Source organism: Neovison vison, chromosome 11 (assembly GCF_020171115.1).
Source record: "Neovison vison isolate M4711 chromosome 11, ASM_NN_V1, whole genome shotgun sequence".
NCBI classification, from domain to species: domain Eukaryota; kingdom Metazoa; phylum Chordata; class Mammalia; order Carnivora; family Mustelidae; genus Neogale; species Neogale vison.
In genome coordinates this window covers 71683061-71701244 of record NC_058101.1, presented here as the reverse complement: position 1 = coordinate 71701244, position 18184 = coordinate 71683061, and the positions used below count along the sequence as shown (strand labels likewise).

Sequence of the window (18184 nt, the reverse complement as noted above, 5' to 3'; positions counted from 1 at the left end):
AAGCACTGAAGGCAGAACTTACTATGTAGTAACTCAATTTTTATATCTGCTTAAAATTCTTCATCAAACTTGGCTGATTTCCTTTTCCTCTGAAAGAGTGATGACATGAAATTCTAAAATACTCCTGGGTTTGTCTATGTATCTGAGTATGGGTGAGGAGACCAAGGAAAATAGTTGTAAAAGAATGCTTCCTCCTCTAACAAAGGGCCCTTGGCCTAAGGGCTAGCAAGGCTACTGTGCCCTCCTCCAAAATAGAGAAGGGAGATCTGTCATTTTAATAAACTTTCATAGGGTCAGATATAGACACAGTAATATGAGAGGGGACCCATGAGCTCACTACATAGCAAATTTTATTTCCTCGCATATATCTGATCATTTGTGGTCATTATTGTGGCCGACATTTAACAAGTGCATGCTATTCACTTTTAATCCTTACAAAAGATTTATCATCATATAGGACAGGAAACTGAGGCTCTGTGACCAAGTCATGCTGCTAGGTCACCGACCAAAACCCTTGACAAGTTTATTGCAGGAGTCCCCAAAATATGCTAAGCAAATACAATTTAATTTCTTCCTCCAACGTCATTGCAGTGCTTTTTTGGGCAATGTTCCTGGGCAATTCAGCTCTGGCAGACTGTCATTGGACTGAAAGCAAGGTTTGGCCTTTTGCCAGGTACAGCAGTCATGCTAACTCAACAGCTTCAGGTAAAGGTTTATAACACTTTAACTTGGGTCTTGGACTATTTCCGGTTAGGACTGCAAGACTCAGGTAAGAACCTCTCAGGCGGAAAGCAGGAAGAAGGTGGCTTGTGCAAGGATCAGATACCACCTGCGTGAATGTTCATTTATTAATGATTCAACAAGGGTGATCACAAGGGAGAGCAGCCGTTTTCCCTGCCCTCATTATTCTCACTAACAGGCCAGAAAGTAAACAAGATGGACGGGTCCAGCAAAGAGGAAGAGGAGGACAGCTCCTTCACCAACATTTCTCTCACAGATGACACAGGTAAGGAGCAACTTGATGAATTCTGAAACATGAAATTTAGCAATTGTTCAGCTTTTAGCAAATACAATGTATTTTTACTGTAATGGTAAAACTACCCATTATAGAAAACTTGACAAAATACTGTTACAAAAATAAAACACAAAGTTTTATTTAGGAGCTATTTTTCTTTTCCTTTTAAATTAAGTGATTATTTGGAAAGTTTCCATGGTTGTATCACATCTTCTTTTAAAACAAATCAACAAACAAAAACACAAAATGTTTATTTCCTTCATCAAAAAGTTGTTACTGAAACAACCCGTGATATTATTACCATATTTTGTTCAATTATAGTCCATTTCTTCTCTGTTTTGGAAAATAATTTTATCATGTCTGAAAAATGAACTAGAATATGAATTATTCTGGAAAACGGCTTGACAAAATGCAAGGACAAAGTTTGGTGAACTCAACACGAGGGAAGCAAAAAGGGGAGGGCAGTGGTTCTAAAGTGCTGATGGAAGGGATAGCAATGGCTCATTCAACATCCCAGAGAAAACAGACAATGCTGAATTGCACAATTTTAACTGGAAACACTTCAGACCCATAAGCACCCACATCTTGGTATGTGTGTGTGTGTGCGTGTTGTTGGCATTGTTTTGTATCCAAGTTTCTTTAGCACCAACATCGCAAGAAGCCAGCAAGACAGCAGCCAAGCAATGGGGGTTAGTGATTTTGATTAACAGAGAGCAGAGCATGAATATTTAACATCAATTGCTCTTTCATACAGCCACACTTCTCCACTTTCCCCCTAAATGCTCAGATTCAAAAAGCCTCTTTCTAAAGTGCAGCCAGACAATTAGCACAAACCGCCAGCCAGCCGGCCGGCCAGCCAGAGCGAAGCTTCCCCTCCTGGCACCGCATCAACATGCTGGGGGCTTTGGAAATCAAAGAGGAGCCTTTTCAGGCTTGATGGGGAGAGGAAAGGTACAAGGTACAGGGGCTGTTGAAGAAATGGGACACCGCTGGCCCCAACATGCTCCCACCAGGGCGTTTGAGCCAATGACAGGCCTGCAGAAGGCAGTGAAGGAAACAAAGACCAGGGGAAACCTGTTTCTTAGCTTCTAGATGGCACCATGAGTGAGGAGCCACGGGGGCTGTGGGCGGGTGCGATTCCTCTAGAGAGCTTGCTCTAAAATCCCCCCCCTCCCCGGCTGGGATTCTTTCTGGATGGTAGCGTGGGCTGGGGCTGGGAAACGACACTCGATGAAACCGCTCTCTCTCTCTCCTCCAAGCCTTGGCACTGCCTCAGACCTGCTTCTCAGGTCTCATCTTGGGCCTCTCCCGCACTGGCAGTGCCACACAAAAGCGGACGAGGGCGGGGGCGGGGTTGAATGCAGGTGTCCCGTCCCCTGCTGACAGTGGTTTTGGGAGAGACTCCGTGGCCTGCTCACGGAGCCTGAGCCAGTGGGCGCGAACCCTGAGTACGCTGGGGCTGGGTGAGCAGAACTCTCAGGCTGGTCGTGAGAGTGATGGCAGCTGAGGCGGGGCCGGCGTCTCCTTGTTCCCACCCGGGACCTCCTCCTCCTCCTTGGTTAGAGGAGGAAGAATGCTGGCCAGCAAAGGGCCATAAGGAATGGGATGGTCCAGCACTGTAGCCAGCAGTGGGCTGAGGGACTGGAACTAACTGATGCTGTTTCACTAATTCAAGATGGCAAATGGAAACTGTTCATCTACTTGTGACAGAAATGCACCAAAGCCCATGTTTTTTTGGCTTTTGGAGATAACTTGATCAATTTGATGCGATACTGTTAGTCCAATTTCTCACTCTTCTTTTAATATATAATATTTGTATTGCTACATGTCATATATAAGCACAGACACACACACACACATCAAGAGGGGAGGTCCAGAAAGGTTAAGTGACCTGCCCAAGGTCCACACTGGCTAGCCACCTGTGGTATTTGGAGCTGTTAGATAATGGACGGTCTCATGCACAGTCTTTGAGCACACAGTCAGGCCTCAAGTACTCTCGTGCAGAGTCCCACCACAGCTGCGTTAGCCCCAGTCACTGTCTCCTTTTACCCCCTCCCTGACACTTTATCCTGTTTCTTTTCTAATCAGAGGAAGGCAAGAGAAAGGAGAATATATTTGCTAACTCTGGGGAAAGGTTTGTTTGGGGAGAGCACTGAAGGCATTAAACTTTGGATTTATTTAGGCAATCCTACTTCCCAAGTTAGTGTAAAGCTAAGAAAACTAGCAGTGGCAGTAATTATTCAAGTCAGAAACCAGTTAGATCCATAAATTCATTTGTAGGTGAGCTGTATGGATTTCAGACCAAATGTCTCCCCAGAAGTGCAGTTTTAAATGATATGACTCTAAACCAGCTCATATTGTCTAACCCCACAGTTCCCAAACTCTGTGCCAAGGTGTCTCAGGCACTGCAGCAAACCTATGGGGCTCTATGGGGCATCTCAACCTCTTTCAGACATTGTGAGAACAGCTAGCTAGAGACTGTTCACAATGTCCGAGGAGACAGAGCTACATTTCTTTCAGTGACATCTCTTTCCTGCTGGGTTTCCTGCCATTGCTATGATAAAAAGCAAGTTCTGTATAAAAATCGGTGTAGATCAGTTAATGAGGGTACCAGTTTGAGAAGGTTGGAGAAGTTGTACAGTGCCCAACATGGGCACACATCCCATAAGTAAGTCATTTTGTTTAAGAATGAAATAAAAAGAGACGTTAAAATTTCTTTTAGGTGTAGTATTTTTTCAAATGGCTACTAAGTTTTAAGGACATAAATACTTAACATGTTTGGACCTAAATACTTAATACATGCAATTGTTTACTATTGCTCTTGGCCTTGGAGTACTATGAAAAAACTACTTCGACTCAAGGGCATTGTGAACCAAGGTAGTTTGGGAATCTCTGGACTAAGCTATAGTAGCTGGGCTGGCCTCCCTTCTGGTTTGGGGACGCACAATGCAGAACAAAGACATTTGATAATGTTAATCTCCCCTCCCTCCCTCCTTCCCTCCCTCCTTCCTTCCTTCCTTCTTTCCTACCTTCCTTCCTTATTTCCTATGTTTCTGCTCCACTGGATTTGATGCTATCACACTTTCCAGGTTTTCCTTCAACCTCTCTCATCTTTCTCAGGCTCCTTTGGGAACCCATTTCCTTAGGTGTTTCCCTAAGATCCTGCCCTTGCCTACTTTCTTCTCTCTCTAGACACCCTCTCTGGATGATCTCTTCCATGCCTCCTAGTTCCATCTTCACGCCTATGCTATGTACCAGTGACACTACAAAAGAGGCTGCAGATTCAAACAACTATAGGTCAGGCAGTGACTCATGTTATAGCATCATTTATTTCATTCAATTTCTTAAAAAAAAAAAAAGCTACGGAAATTTCAACTTTTTTCAGTTTATTTGGTTTTTCATTATGTATTTTTTTTTTAGTTTTTTAATTTTAATGTGATAAGAAGACTTTGCTTCTATGAGTCTATTTTAGATGCCTCACATAAATGGAATCATACAGTATTTGTCCTTCTGTGACTGGCTTATTTCACTTGGTATAATGTCCACAAGGTTCATTCATGCTGTGGCACATTGCAGGATTTCTTTCCTTTTTAAGGCTCACTGATACTCCAATGCATATATACACATATTTTTTATTTATCCATTCATTTGCTGGTGCACATTTAGGCTGTTCCCACATCTTGACTATTGTGAATAATGCAGTAATGGACAGGAAAGTGCTAATATCTCTTCAAGATCCTGATTTCAATTGTTTTGGATAAATATCCAGAAGTATGATTGCTGGATCACACGATAATTTTTTTTTAATTTTTTTTTTTTAAGTAATCTACATGTCCAATGAGGGCTCGGACTTATGACCCCCGAGATCAAGAGATGCCTGCTTTACTGAGCCAGATAGGTGCCACTATTTTTAACTTTTTTGAGGAAACTTCATACTGTTTTCCACAGCAGTTGTACAATTTTATATTTCCACCAAAAGAGTGAAAGGGTACCACTTTCTTCACATCCTCACCAACACTTGTCTTTGTCTTATCATTATGGTTTTGATTTGCATTTCCCTGATCATTAGTGACTTTGAGCATCTTTTCACATGCCTGTTGGCCATTTGTATGTCTTCTTTGATGACATGTCTATTCAAGTCCTTTGTCCACTTTTAATTGGGTTATTGTGTTTTGTTACTCAGTTGGGGGAATTCCTTATATATTTTGGAAGTTCATTCTTTATCAGATATATAATTCACAAATATCTTCTACCATTCTATAGGTTGCCTTTTTACTCTATTGATTGTTGACTGTGCAGAAGCTTTTTAGTTTGCTGTAGTCTCATCTGTCTGTTTTTGCTTTTGTTGTCTGTGCTTTTGGTGCCATATCCACAAAATTACGGCCACATCCAATATCATGAAGCTTTTCCCCTATATCTTCTTCCAGAAGTTTTATAGTTTCTAGTCTTATATTTAAGTCTTTAATCCATTTGGAGTTGATTTTTGTGTATGGTGTAATGTAAGGGTCTAATTTTATCCTTTTGCACATGGAAGTTCAGTTTTCCCAACACCATTTGTTGAAAAGACTATCCTTTCTCCATTGCATATTGTTGGCACTCTCGTTAAAGATCAGGAGACCATATATACATGGCTTTATTTCTGGGCTCTCTATTCTGTTGCACTGGTTTTTATGTCTGTCTTAATGCCAGTACCATACTGTTTTGTTGTTGTTGTTCTCCTGTTTTTATTTTATTTGTCAGAGAGAGAGAGAGAGAGAGCACAAACAGGGGGAGCAGCAGACAGAGGGAGAAGCAGACAGAGGCTCTTTGCTGAGCAAGGAGTCCTATGTGGGACTTGATCCTAGGACCCTGGGATCATGACCCGAGCTGAAGGCAGATGCTTCACTAACGGAGCCCGGTGTCCCCCATACTGTTTTAATTACTATAGCTTTGTAACGCATTTTTATTACACTGAAATCAGGAAGTATGATGCTTTTAGATTTGTTCTTTTAATTTTCCCCAAGATTGTTTTGGCTATTTGGGGTCTTCTGTGGTTTCATATAAATTGTAGAATTATTTTTTCTGTTTTTATGTTTTAAAATGTCCTTAGAATTTTGATAGGGATTGCACCGAATCTGTAGATTGCTTTGGGTAGAATGGACATTTTAACTGCTGCAGTTATAAAACACTGATGAAAGACATAAAGGATACAAACAAATGGAAAGCCATCATGCATCTTTTAAATATAGCAGCTATTGTTCTAAAATTTGTTTCAGGGTGCCTGGGTGGCTCAGTCGGTTAAGTGCCTGCCTTTGACTCAGGTCTTGATCCCAGGGCCTGGGATTGAGCTCCTCATGGGGCTCCCCCTCAGTGGGGAGCCTGCTTCTCCCTCTACCCATCCCACTGCTCATGATATCTCTCTCTCTCACAATCTCTCTCTCAAATAAAAAAGTAAAATCCTCTAAGAAAATAAGATTGGTTTCACGACGGTGTCTTAACTTTCTTTCAAAGGCAAGCTTTGTCTGAATATCAAATATATAAGAATATTCTTCATTTCTTACCACCATTTTTCTTGAAACATGTAGTCCTCTTGGGCTAGATTTCATATACTACTTTTGATTGAGATAAAGGAAGAAGAAAAGTTTACTTTACTCTTAACTCTGCTGTAAGAAAGGCAACAGAGCAATTATGCTGATAAAATGGCAACCAATGCTGAGAGCCTCAGGGCCAGGAGTCCAGCCAGGTGAAGACTCAGGCTCCACGGAGAGCTTGGGCCCTGCTTAGAACGCAGAGCTGCCTCCCACTTCTAACTGACTGTTGCCATGAAAGAAGAGAAATGCAAATAAGCAGAATTTTCAAGAGATACCAGAAATAAAGATTTTTTTTGTGTGTATGCAACTTCCTGATTTTCCCATGGTTTTTACCTAATTCTATTTTAGAAGCGATATCACAGAGGTCCAAACAAAATGCTTCTGCAAGACAGATATGACTGCAGAAAAAAACTATTTTCAGATTTCTGGTCTTGAAATCTTTATATCACCTGCCTCGATCTCTCTTGTAAGTTTCTGATTCATAATCCAACTGCTCGCTAGGCAACTAGAAATGTCCCAGGTGTGTCAAAGGGACTCACCTTCCCTCCACCCCCACCGTACACCTGCTCACACTCCTGATTCACAATTTTAATGAACGGCCCCATCATCTGCCCAGTTCCTTAAGCTAGACGTTTATACGTCATCATTCCATTCTCATCGCTCACAATGCAATCCATCACTGATGCCTGTTCACTTGACCTTGAAACTGTTTCTCAGCTAAACCTGGCCTTCTCTATCCCTACCGCCACTTCCCCGAACAAGGCCTTCTTTATCTCCCACATAAACCACAGCATCAACCTCCCAACTGATCTGCCTATTTCACTTCTCATCTCTTCAAATCAGTCCTCCACCCTGACCATATCATTCCCTCTCCCTGCAGAGAACAATCACTGTGTTGCGTCCCCTGCTGGATGAAGTCCAAGACTCTTAGCATGGGATTTGAGTTTCCCTCCGCTTGGCTCTAGCTTTCATTTCAGTGCCATTTCCTTCCACACGGCTTGGGCTCCATAGGAAACCATGTTCTAGGCACATATTATTTCATGCCTCTGTAGTTTGTTCATGCTGTTCTTTTTGCCTGGAATAATACCACTCACCCTTCTTTTGCTAGCTAATTCCTGCTCATCCTTTAAGAACCCACTGAGGCATTGTTTCCTCTAGGAGGTCTTCTTTGACCTTCCCAGGCCGAGTTAGGTTTCCTTTCTCCTTCCTGAGAACCGCAAGCTTACCTCTACTTACATTTTTTCACAGCATATTGTACTTGATGTATATGTGTCCTCCCCGAGAAATGGTGAACTGCTAGGAGACAAAGTCTGGGTTTTGAAATGTCTGTGCTTCCAGAACCTGGCACAGTGTCTGGCACAAAATAGACAATACGTTTTTCATGTAGGAAAGATGTTAGGGTTTGAGGTAATGACCAAGAAAGAATTCTTGAGACATCTTTGGTGCAAAAAGGTGGTTTTATTAAAGCACGGGGACAGGACCCATGGGCAGACCCAGCTGCACTGGGGTCATGAGGGGTCATGAGTATGCCCACTGCATACTTTCAAGTGGGAGGGGGTTAGGGATAACAGTAAGTCTCTAAGGGATTTTGGAAGCAAGGTTTCCAGGACCTTGAAGGGGCTACCTATTGTTGGGAAAAGGTCATTTATTACCTTCTAATAAAATCTTAGTCATGAGACCCTTCAGATGTATATTGGTTGGCCCTATGCTTGCTGGGGCGGGGAGGGGTGGTGGTTGCAAACACGTATCTTGGGGGGTTTAGAGATAAAGAAAATTTCTAAAGGAATTTTTATATGTTTAACATATAAAAGGATTGGGGGGTGGGGAGGGAGTCAGGCTAGGATTGCCTTTTGCCCTTAGGAAAGCAGCAACATCAAAGCAGTTGAGTCCCTAGAGGAATGTCACTCTGCCTGTTTTGAGGACTTGTCAATGGGCTGTAGGTAGTAAGGAAATTTAATAATTTTTCTTCTGCTTTTGTTTCCCACATCAGTTTTTGCCAAAGAATTCCTACTGAGTGTATGTGTGTATTGGGGTGAGGGCCCGTTAGACCGTCCCTAGCTGAAAACCATCTCCCAGGGTCAGCTCTCCTAAGTTATTTATACTTTATAGAGTTTATTTCCTATTTTCCTTCATGGATCAGTTTAGTGCTGTTTTCAGAAAACACTTACTAAGCACCTACTATATCCCAAGTCAGGTAGTAGATAGGACCTGGCTGTTTGAAGAATTGGCTCAGGGTGGTACAGTGGGAAGGACTTGAACTTTGGAATCAGGAATGCCTGGATTTGGATCTGTTAGACCTTAGGCAAGTTGCTGGACATCCCTGAGCCTCAGTTTCCCCCATTCCAAGGGATCGTAAGAATAGGTCTCAGGATTGTTTTGAAGATTAAATGAAATACAAAAAGAAGCTTCTTGAACTCGCCTGGCACCCAGTGAGTGTTCAGTACACTTTAGTTCCTCCTCTGCCCACTTCAAGAAGCTCACACAAAAGTTTCTTTAAAGGCTCCAAGATTTGGCCACATCAGTTGTCATGGTAACGGCAGCATCCTCTGGCCGAGGCTCTGTGAGCCAGGACTGCCCGTGGACATCCTCCTGATAAGGAGGCTTACGGGAGGAGGAGGAGGTGGTGGATGGGAATGAACTGGAAACAAGAGCATGGGTTTTTTTCTCTGATAAAAATAATACAGCTCCTCCATTTCCTCTTCGTCCTGGCCCTCACGCCCTCCCTGCTACTATTCTTCTCGGCACTCTTCTTCTTTATGTCTCAGCCTCCTTCCTGACTCCGCTCTCCAAAACCTCTCCTGAATAATATTCAAAGCTGCTTTTGCGTCTGCTTTTGGCATCAGCCAATTAGCCCTCATTGTAAGGTTGTAATAAGCCTCCCAGAGAAGTGGCACGATTGTTGTGGGCTTTTATTCCGTGCCGCTTCCTACCACTATACGGAAAATGTAACAATACCCCCCTCATGCCCGGCTGAAAGCAGCCTGGGTTTGAAAAGCTTTCAGAAGGCCATCTGCCATCCCCTCAGCCAAGCAGAAGATCAGACACGAGGCCCTGCATTAGTTAGCACTCCAAGTAAAAGGTATCAAGGGCCTGTATTCCTTTTCATCTCAGCCTCCATTATAATACAGCTAAAGAAGGAAACAGACTTGTGGCTCTCCAGCTGGGAGACACACTGAGCCATAGCAGGAGTTCTGTCCCTGAAAAGGGAGCCGGCCTTTCTTTTCTGGTGGTGAATGGAGCCAGTGTTTGCAGCGTCCGGCTGCGTGGCTGGTAATGGCTTTGCCAGTTACGCCGGACCTCTTGGGAGGATAGTGTGTGGATGAAGAGTCCAGGAGGGGAGAAATCGTTAATAAGTACACGAGGACGAGGCAAGTGTCTGCATGGGCGCTGGTCAGGAAAAGTGAAGCTTTCCCTACGTCATCCCTGTGTACCCTCTCTGATAAGTTTGGCCATGAATATTAATTTAAAAGAGAGTCAGACATCCTTAGGGACGTCAAAGGAAGCTCATCTCTAGCATGCTAGAAATGGTTTTGTAAGAGAACTGAACAAGGGTATTCACTGCACCAGCAACGGCAGAAAAGTTTCAGCAAATCTTAATTGGCATGTGGGATCCGTGTAAGTATAGATAATGACATTAGTTGAGTGGGATATCTGTTCCTGTAAGCTGACGATAATATGGACGGTGGCATTAGGAATACGTCCCCTGGCCCAGCAAAATGCCTTAGGGACTTAGCGCAAAAGATTCAATGAGAAAAAGGAGATTAACTCTGCTTTTCAGTAGCTTCTGAGAGTGGCACGGCTCTGGGGTCACTGATGTATTGCTAGAAATTGTAAATGCCTGGTCTGCAAAAAAATCTTCAATCAGAGGAAATCCACTTAACAGAAATAAATTAGCTAGCATAATGCAAAAACTAGTTCTAATAAACAAGCTTAAGAAATAGGGTGTTAGGGCAATATCGAAATGCTTTCAGGAATCTAAAGTGTTCTCTCATTTTCTCATCAAAGAAGTATTAATATTTTGACTCTTCCTTTAAAAGACAAAACCATCCATCAGCTGCCTTGTATCAGCAATGTTTTTTTTATTCTTCATTAGATTAACAACAAAAAAAGGGAGCAAGAATCTTTTATGTTTATACAAAATCCTTCATAACTGTGCTATTTTTTTTTTTTTTTTCCTAAAGACAAATCCACAGGCGATCTAAAAACGTCAGGAGTGAATTTTATTTACCTGATCTCATGACCCAGTGAGATGCTGACTTTTCCTTGGTCATTTTCCTGTGGAGTAGGGAAAAGTAAGTAAGTAAGTAGTAAGTTCGTTATTTTCCAACATTGGGACCTTCCTTTCATCAAGGCTCCAGTGGGATTGGATCAGCTTTGGACACACTTCTCACAGGTCTCCTGTCTGCCTGACTTGTTCAGAATTTTAGGGTCAAAGCCTGGTTTCCTTAAAGACCCTTGGAGTTCCCTCAAGCAACCCTTTCAAGGCTCTCTTTGAGCCTCCAAAGAGAATGTGAAGTGTATATAGAGAGAGGATAACTCTAGAAGAATAGGACAAACCGGATGAACCGGCTTCCGTCGAAATCCTCTCCCTCAGAGTAAAAATTTTCAATGATCCAAAAGCTATAAGCGACCCTGCTAGAAATAATATGTATATCAATTATAGAACCAGTTACTGTGAAAACTGTTCCAGAAAGACATGTTTTGCTTGCACGGATAGACATTAGCATTCATTTTCAATCCTTGACTTTGGAAACGGAAGGGACTCGGTGGCAGCCCACATGTATGGTTCGGGAGAACAGTTTTCTTTTTGTTCCAGTGACCTGGGTCTTTCCCCCACCAGCCTTCCCGGGTTGCACGCGGCCAACAGCCGCTTCTTTTCAGCCCTCACTGGCTTTCTTCCCCATTTAATCATTGTTCCCTTGTTTCTCCACACACACAATTCATTGTCAGCTTAATGACTTTGGCTCAGAGCACTTGGCTGTGCACATGCATGGTTCTCTCTTGTCTGGTAGCGTGATGTTAGCAAGAGCTGTTTGAAAAAGCTTGCATTTTAAAACACACTCTTCCTTTTTTATCCCTCCTGAGAATCTTTACTACCTTTACCCAGTGGACAAAAGACTACTATTATCTGTTCGCCCATGTGAAATTTTGCTTTCATTTTCCTTCTTCATGGCAAGGTTAGTGGGTTTTTCTAAGGTCGTGATAACCCTTCAGAAAGCTTCTCTTATAAAAATATTTAGAAGATTTTTTTCAACCATGTTTCTTATCCTTTTTTATTTTAGAATTTTAGACAGCTTGGGCTTTGTGCAATTATAGTGCTCCTCAACTCACACAGAGGGATCCTGTTCTTTCTGCTTTAAAATGGTGGAAAAAACCCGAATTTCTGTAAATAAAGTATAATTGATGTATATTTTGAGAGATTCAGTCACAGTTAACCGTGACGATTGGCCCCTAAATATACCAAATTTCTCAGCCAAGGTCTCTCTGTTACATACTGTGATCCCAAAGCATACAATTGTCCAGAGAGAGCCTGTATTTCAAGGAATTTCTCCAAGAATAGTTTTTTTTGTTTTGTTTTGTTTTTGTTTTTTACAGAATGTGTATTAACACAAACAGTAGCTCCTATATTGTCCCATTTTGTAAGTTGGGACATCATCCTCTTTCCATAGTATGTAGTCATCTGACTGTGAAGGAATTAGGCAAATTCATAGCCAACTGATCACTTTTTAAAAGCAAACTGTGGGGCCGCCTGGGTGGCTCAGTGGGTTAAAGCCTCTGCCTTCCCCTCAGGTCATGATCTCAGGGTCCATTGGGCTCTCTGCTCAGCGGGGAGCCTGCTTCCTTCTCTCCCCCTGCCTGCCTCTCTGACTACTTATAATTTCTATCTATCAAATGAATAAATAAAATCTTTTAAAAAAAGCAAACTGTATGTGTAGTATTTCTGTCATGTTCCAACAATTACATCTTTTAAGAGTTTTGTTTTTTAACTAATTCTTTTTTTTTTTTTTTTTTTTGTGGGAGAGGAAGTAAGACCAAAGCAGGTGTTCAAGAAAGAGGATTAAGCTATTACTCTAGGTTTCCTACAGGTTCTCAGTTCTGGTGATGCTTAGAAAATCAGTTGGTTTCTTTATAAATCTTAGTTAGATCTTTGGATGCGTGAGACCATCTGAAAAATAACCCACCATTTCTCACACCTGAGAGTCATGAAATTAAAGTACTTGGAGTAAGCCCACCTTTTACTCACTAGTCATGTATCTCCTAGATAAATGATGATAACAAACATTTACTGAGAACTGAATCCATACCAGGCACTCTGCCAAGAACTCCACATTCATCATATTATTTAATCTTCAAAAATACCATGTGATTGATATTATTCCTACTTTTCAAATTGAAAAAACGGGGCTCAAAAAGGGTTAGTGACTCGTACTCGTACAAAGCAGAGCTGGGCTTCCAGCCCAGGTTTCACGGACTTCAAAGCCTTTGTGAAATGACAATGCATCTGAATGGAAGTTACTAGGTAGAAAGTATAACCACCTTATACCGACCAAGTAGAAGCAATAAGGTGCCCATGCTGCAGCTATTGAATAATGAAATGTGGTCCCCAAGTTATATTGTGAGGTCAGTGTTTCAAAAATGTAATCATAGAATCAGAGGGCAAGAAGCGCCCCAGAGGCTCTCTGACAATATTGGAATATGTTGAGACAAGAAAGGTAGAATATAAAATTGTATCTATGTAGTGATTACAGCCACGTGAAGGTAATTTATATATATGGACTAGGATGGGATAAGAACTCGGAAAAATGTATTTATTAGTGTGAAGGGATTGTAGGTTATTACATTTCCATGTTATACTTATGCAATAATTTCTTCTTTAAAAATAAGATAAACATGAAGAGTTTTCCTACTCTATGCAAGTAAGATATTAATCCTAACATGAGTGCTGATCTTGAGAGGCCTGTGAAATTACCAAGGCTAGGATTAGGGACATCCATCAAAACGTCACTAACCGCCTTTTGCATTTTTAGTTATGTGCACAGAAAGTTGTCTTAGACAGAGAACATGCAGAATGGGGCAAACTTCAGTTTAGGACAGATGGACACACGCAGGCACAGAAGAGCAGGGCAGATGAGACAGAAATTATAAGTGCACCCTTCAGCACAGTCATACCTTGCTTTTTTTATTTGGAAACAATCTCAGCTAGAGAAAATTTGCAAGTACCTTAAAAAGGATTCTTTTTTCCTGAATTATTTGAGAGCAAGTTGCCAGCCCACTGCTCTGCCATCTCTGGATGGCTCAGTGTCTATTTCCTACATACCAGAACTTCCTCCTTCATAATCACAACACAGACAACAAAACCAGGAGAATGACGTTTGTACATCTGCCAAGAGCATTCGTGTCCCCAGTTGCCATGACAGCATCGCCTAATAGAATCATGAATTGCGTTTGGGTAGCATGTTGCTTTGGTCTCCTTTGATCTGGAACAATTTCTCAACCTCTACTTGACTCTCATGTCCGTGGCACCTTTAAGGATTACAGGGTGGTAATATTATAAAATATTCCTCAAGATCAGTAAGTTTGGCAAGGATATCACAGAAGTGATGCTGTGTCCTTCTCACTGCATCCTATCAGGTGGTACATAATTTCTATTTGCCCTTTTACTAGTGAGATTAACTTGGATCTTTTGGTTATGGTGGTATCTTACTCCTTTCTCTTTTAGCAATCAGCCAGTATTTTGGAGTGAGATATTTTGAGACAATGAAAATATTCCATTTCACATCTCTCTCTCTTTATATATCTATCTACACCAAAGTAAACTCATGGTTTCCTAATTTACTGCATGGGTTATAATTGTCTATATCCTTAGAGAAAGAGAAGAGGAAGAGTTACATAGTGTTTTGAAATCTTTCATACACAGTGTTTTAATTAAGTGTATATAGATTCTATTCCTACGGCCTTGAGCTATTAAAACTCTCACTTATATTCACTTTATTTCTTCTCTATAATTTTGAGACAAAATATTTTCACATCAAACTATGTATGTATGTATGTATTTATATCAGAATAGACTCATGATGTCCTAATTTTATTCACTGGGTTATAATTCTTAGCATGTGAAAAGAGAGATAGGGAAGGATGACCAGCAAGGAAAAACTGAATACTCTTAAGTTATTCATCCATTTGACAAATATTCCATAGAGTCTACGATGTACGAGGCACGCAGTTCAGGCTATAACTTTGGCACATCCGGTCTGAGCCTCAAGCTGCGCTCCTCCTGAAGAAAATGGCCACCGGATGTAGACTGCACTTGTTCCTATCATCCTGTGCCTGGGATCCCCAAAGGTGTTAGCCGTAATTTCTTTAAGGGAACCTTTACTTCTCTCAGGAGATGGGATGTTTATAAACCAAACACTGGTATTTCATACGGGTCTCAAATTCAGGATTTAGGTTAGGATTACGACCTTCACTTCCATGTATCAGACAGAACGCCCTTACAAAATGTCAGAGTGATACAGGGCAGAGCCAGCTCTTTGTCATTTCGTTATACTACTTTTCATAACCTTCCTCCTACGCTTGTTTTAAGAAAACACTTCAGCACATTTGGTCTCATTTTCAACACTAAGAAAAATCAATTCATAGTAGCATCTCTTTTTTTTAAAAGATTTTTTAATTTATTCATTTGAGAGAGAAGGTTGTGTGAGAGCACAAGTGGGTGGGAGTTTCTGAGGGAGAAACAGACTCCCACTGAGCAGGGAGCCTGAATGGGGCTCGGGACTCAATCCCGGGATGCCAGAATGACCTGAGCGGAAGGCAGACGCCTAACCAACTGAGCCACCCAGGTGCCCCCATAGTAGTATCTTTAATTCATTGTACTACATACTACATACCTTCTCTTTTTTTCCCCTTTTTTTCATTCCCTCCGCAATTTCTTTTAAATCCACTCTGTTCTTTATCTTTACCTTGCCTTTTATCCTCTCTTGATTGCCCTGTGTGGCCTTGTTCTATCCTCTACCCCATCTTCTCTCTCACACCTCTAAGAGGTTCTATGTCCTCCGTTTGTTCTCCATCTTGATCTCATGGCCTGACTTTCACACTTTTCGTTCCTTTCATTCTGGCATTGACCACGCTCCCTATTGGTTGTTGACTTAAGGGTTTGGAGATAAAGCAATACCTGACTCATCTGAGTTGAATAATCATTTTTGAAAAGTTTCAGTTTTATTATTTTAAGTACATGGAAAGGAAGTCCATGGCTCGGGTAAATTTAGGCTTAAGCACTTATAATTTGCAATAGTTGCAATCATTGCTGCTAAGTTTTTAACTGCTCCCATGCAAACACTGCTGCTAAGGGTTGGTTGTTTTCTCTTGGTTGTTTTTCATGTACGGAGTATACCTTTTCTTCAGGCAGCAATGAGTAATGATTAGTCCCCAAGCTCCGCAGCTGACGTCTCTGGAATTAAATCCAGGCTCAGATGGCCATGGTAACACAGGGCAAGTGATTTAAGCTCTCTAACTTTGGCTTCTTCATCCACAGCATGGGGACAGCAAGTGTCTACCTCATAAAAAATTTGCAAGAACTGAATAAGATAGTTCTTGTGAAAGCATGTGGCACCTAGTGAAAGATGAATGAATGTGATATATTATTACAGATGACATTAGATGGTACAATGTTCTTTTATGGTTTTTGTACTCCCAAAAAATCTATGTACAAATACAGTAATAATATGTGGGTATATAATGGAAAATTCCCCATAATTAATATTCCTGACTAAGCAAATTATTTTTGAAGTTTTTAAAATTCTCACTGCTAATATGCAAAAAATAAGTTCAAAATATGAACTGTGTATTGTAGTTAGCTAAAATTGACCCATAATTCTTTATAGTTCTACCTGAAAGAGCAGTTATTTTTCTTTTTCTGTCACCACCTCAGTCCTAGTAATCCCTCTCAGAGAATTTCATTAAGTTTAAACAGTTAAAGACATAGGGGCATCTGGCTGGCTCAGTTGGTAGAGAATTCAACTCTCTCTTGATCTCGGGGTTTTGAGTTCGAGTCACACTGGGTTGTAGAGATCACTTAAAATCTTCAAAAAAAAAAAAAAGACATAAAAGGTGAATGACTTATGGGTGGGAGGCTGTAGAAACTTTACTTCATCAGCCTGGTGAATGACCTCAAGGATTCTGCAGGTGTTCTGCTCAATGCCCAGGACTCCCCAGTGAAAGGTCACCATGAGGAAAGCCCTCCCCAGCCTCCGTGGATTACAAAGCAGGGAAAGGGCATCAACCCCATGGAAGGAAAGGGGAAGCACTCATTGCTTCAGTACCTATAGAACCCCAGAAATTCTGGACTGTCTACATAGTGGGACAGTGGGACCGATTGACAAGGTCTAGATTCTGGTCATCGTTTTACAAAGGCAGAGTTACTGATGGAAGAACAAACTCTTTCCAAGAAAATTCTTTATAGAGAAAACAAACAGAAAACCAAAACAATTAAATTCAATCGACTGGGCCATTGAATGATCTGGGAGCTCAGAGCTAGGAAATTACTTAGGAAAGTCAGAACTTTAGAACCAGTACTTTTGTAGTCAAAGTTAAACAGTTTTTTGAGGTGAGTTACTAGATCAGCAAAGGACAAGGGTAAATAGACTAAGTAAATGTTACAGCTTTCCAAAGGAAATCTTCTGCTAAATAATTTCAACCTTTCTCAACAAGGAAATGAACCATGAAACACAGAAAAGGATGTATCCTTTTGGTATCCCTCAACACTCCAGGGATACCATAAAACTCGTACCTTTCTAAATGCAAGGAGACCATTTATTGCATACAATGGATACCTTAGGAGGGTTTAATTCTCTCTCAGAACATAAGGCTAAAAAGGGCTGGAGGAAATATAACCTAACCCATCTTCAGGGTAGAGCTGCACCAAGATACTATCATTTTCTAGAACCTGAGGCTGAAAACCGTACTTATCTTTGACTCTTCCCACACCTTTATCTGCCCCAGTTAATACATTCTGTCAATACATTCTGCTTTTACTGTCTTTAAAATGGTTTTTTGGTAATGTTCCCTCTTTTCCATTTCCATTGCCTCTACTTCTCATGCTGCATGATTGCAACTGTCATATGACTTAGCTCTCAGAATCTTAGTTTCCTCATGTGCAAAATAAATGGAATCATAGTATCCAGTTTAGAGGATTATGGTGAGGATTGAATGAGATATTTTCAGTGCTCAGTTCAGCACCTTACAAATAGAACTCAATAACCCTTTGCTATTACTGCTGTTATTATGTACTCTTCTTGCTGTAAAGTCTCTTCCTACCAAACTCCTCCTACAAACTACGTCTATACAAATTTTTCTAGAAAACATGTCACTTACCACCTTAGGAATTTATCTTAGCAAATTCCTGCTTGGCGTTCCATACCCTCTTCAGCTGAAGCATTCATTCACTCCTTCATCTATTAATTCTCTTTGGTTCAAACTCTTGATATCCAATTTATTTCCTACTATCTCCTCACATGTATCATTCAACTATTAATTGGGCACATTATACTGGACCCTCTTATGTGGCAGGTATTGGATATATAGTAGAAATTGTGGCAAAAGC

General features: G+C 41.1%; 1 protein-coding gene across 1 annotated transcript in view; it reads left to right on the top strand.

Annotated features, from left to right (window-relative positions):
* Positions 1–864: 864 nt before the first annotated feature.
* The window catches only part of SCOC (short coiled-coil protein), a 36800-nt gene continuing 19480 nt past the window's right edge, over positions 865–18184 (top strand). Inside the window, exon 1 of the mRNA XM_044268049.1 lies at positions 865–1006. Coding sequence (XP_044123984.1) covers positions 937–1006 — 70 coding nt within the window. The 5' untranslated portion in view covers positions 865–936. The remainder of the gene's footprint in view (positions 1007–18184) is intronic.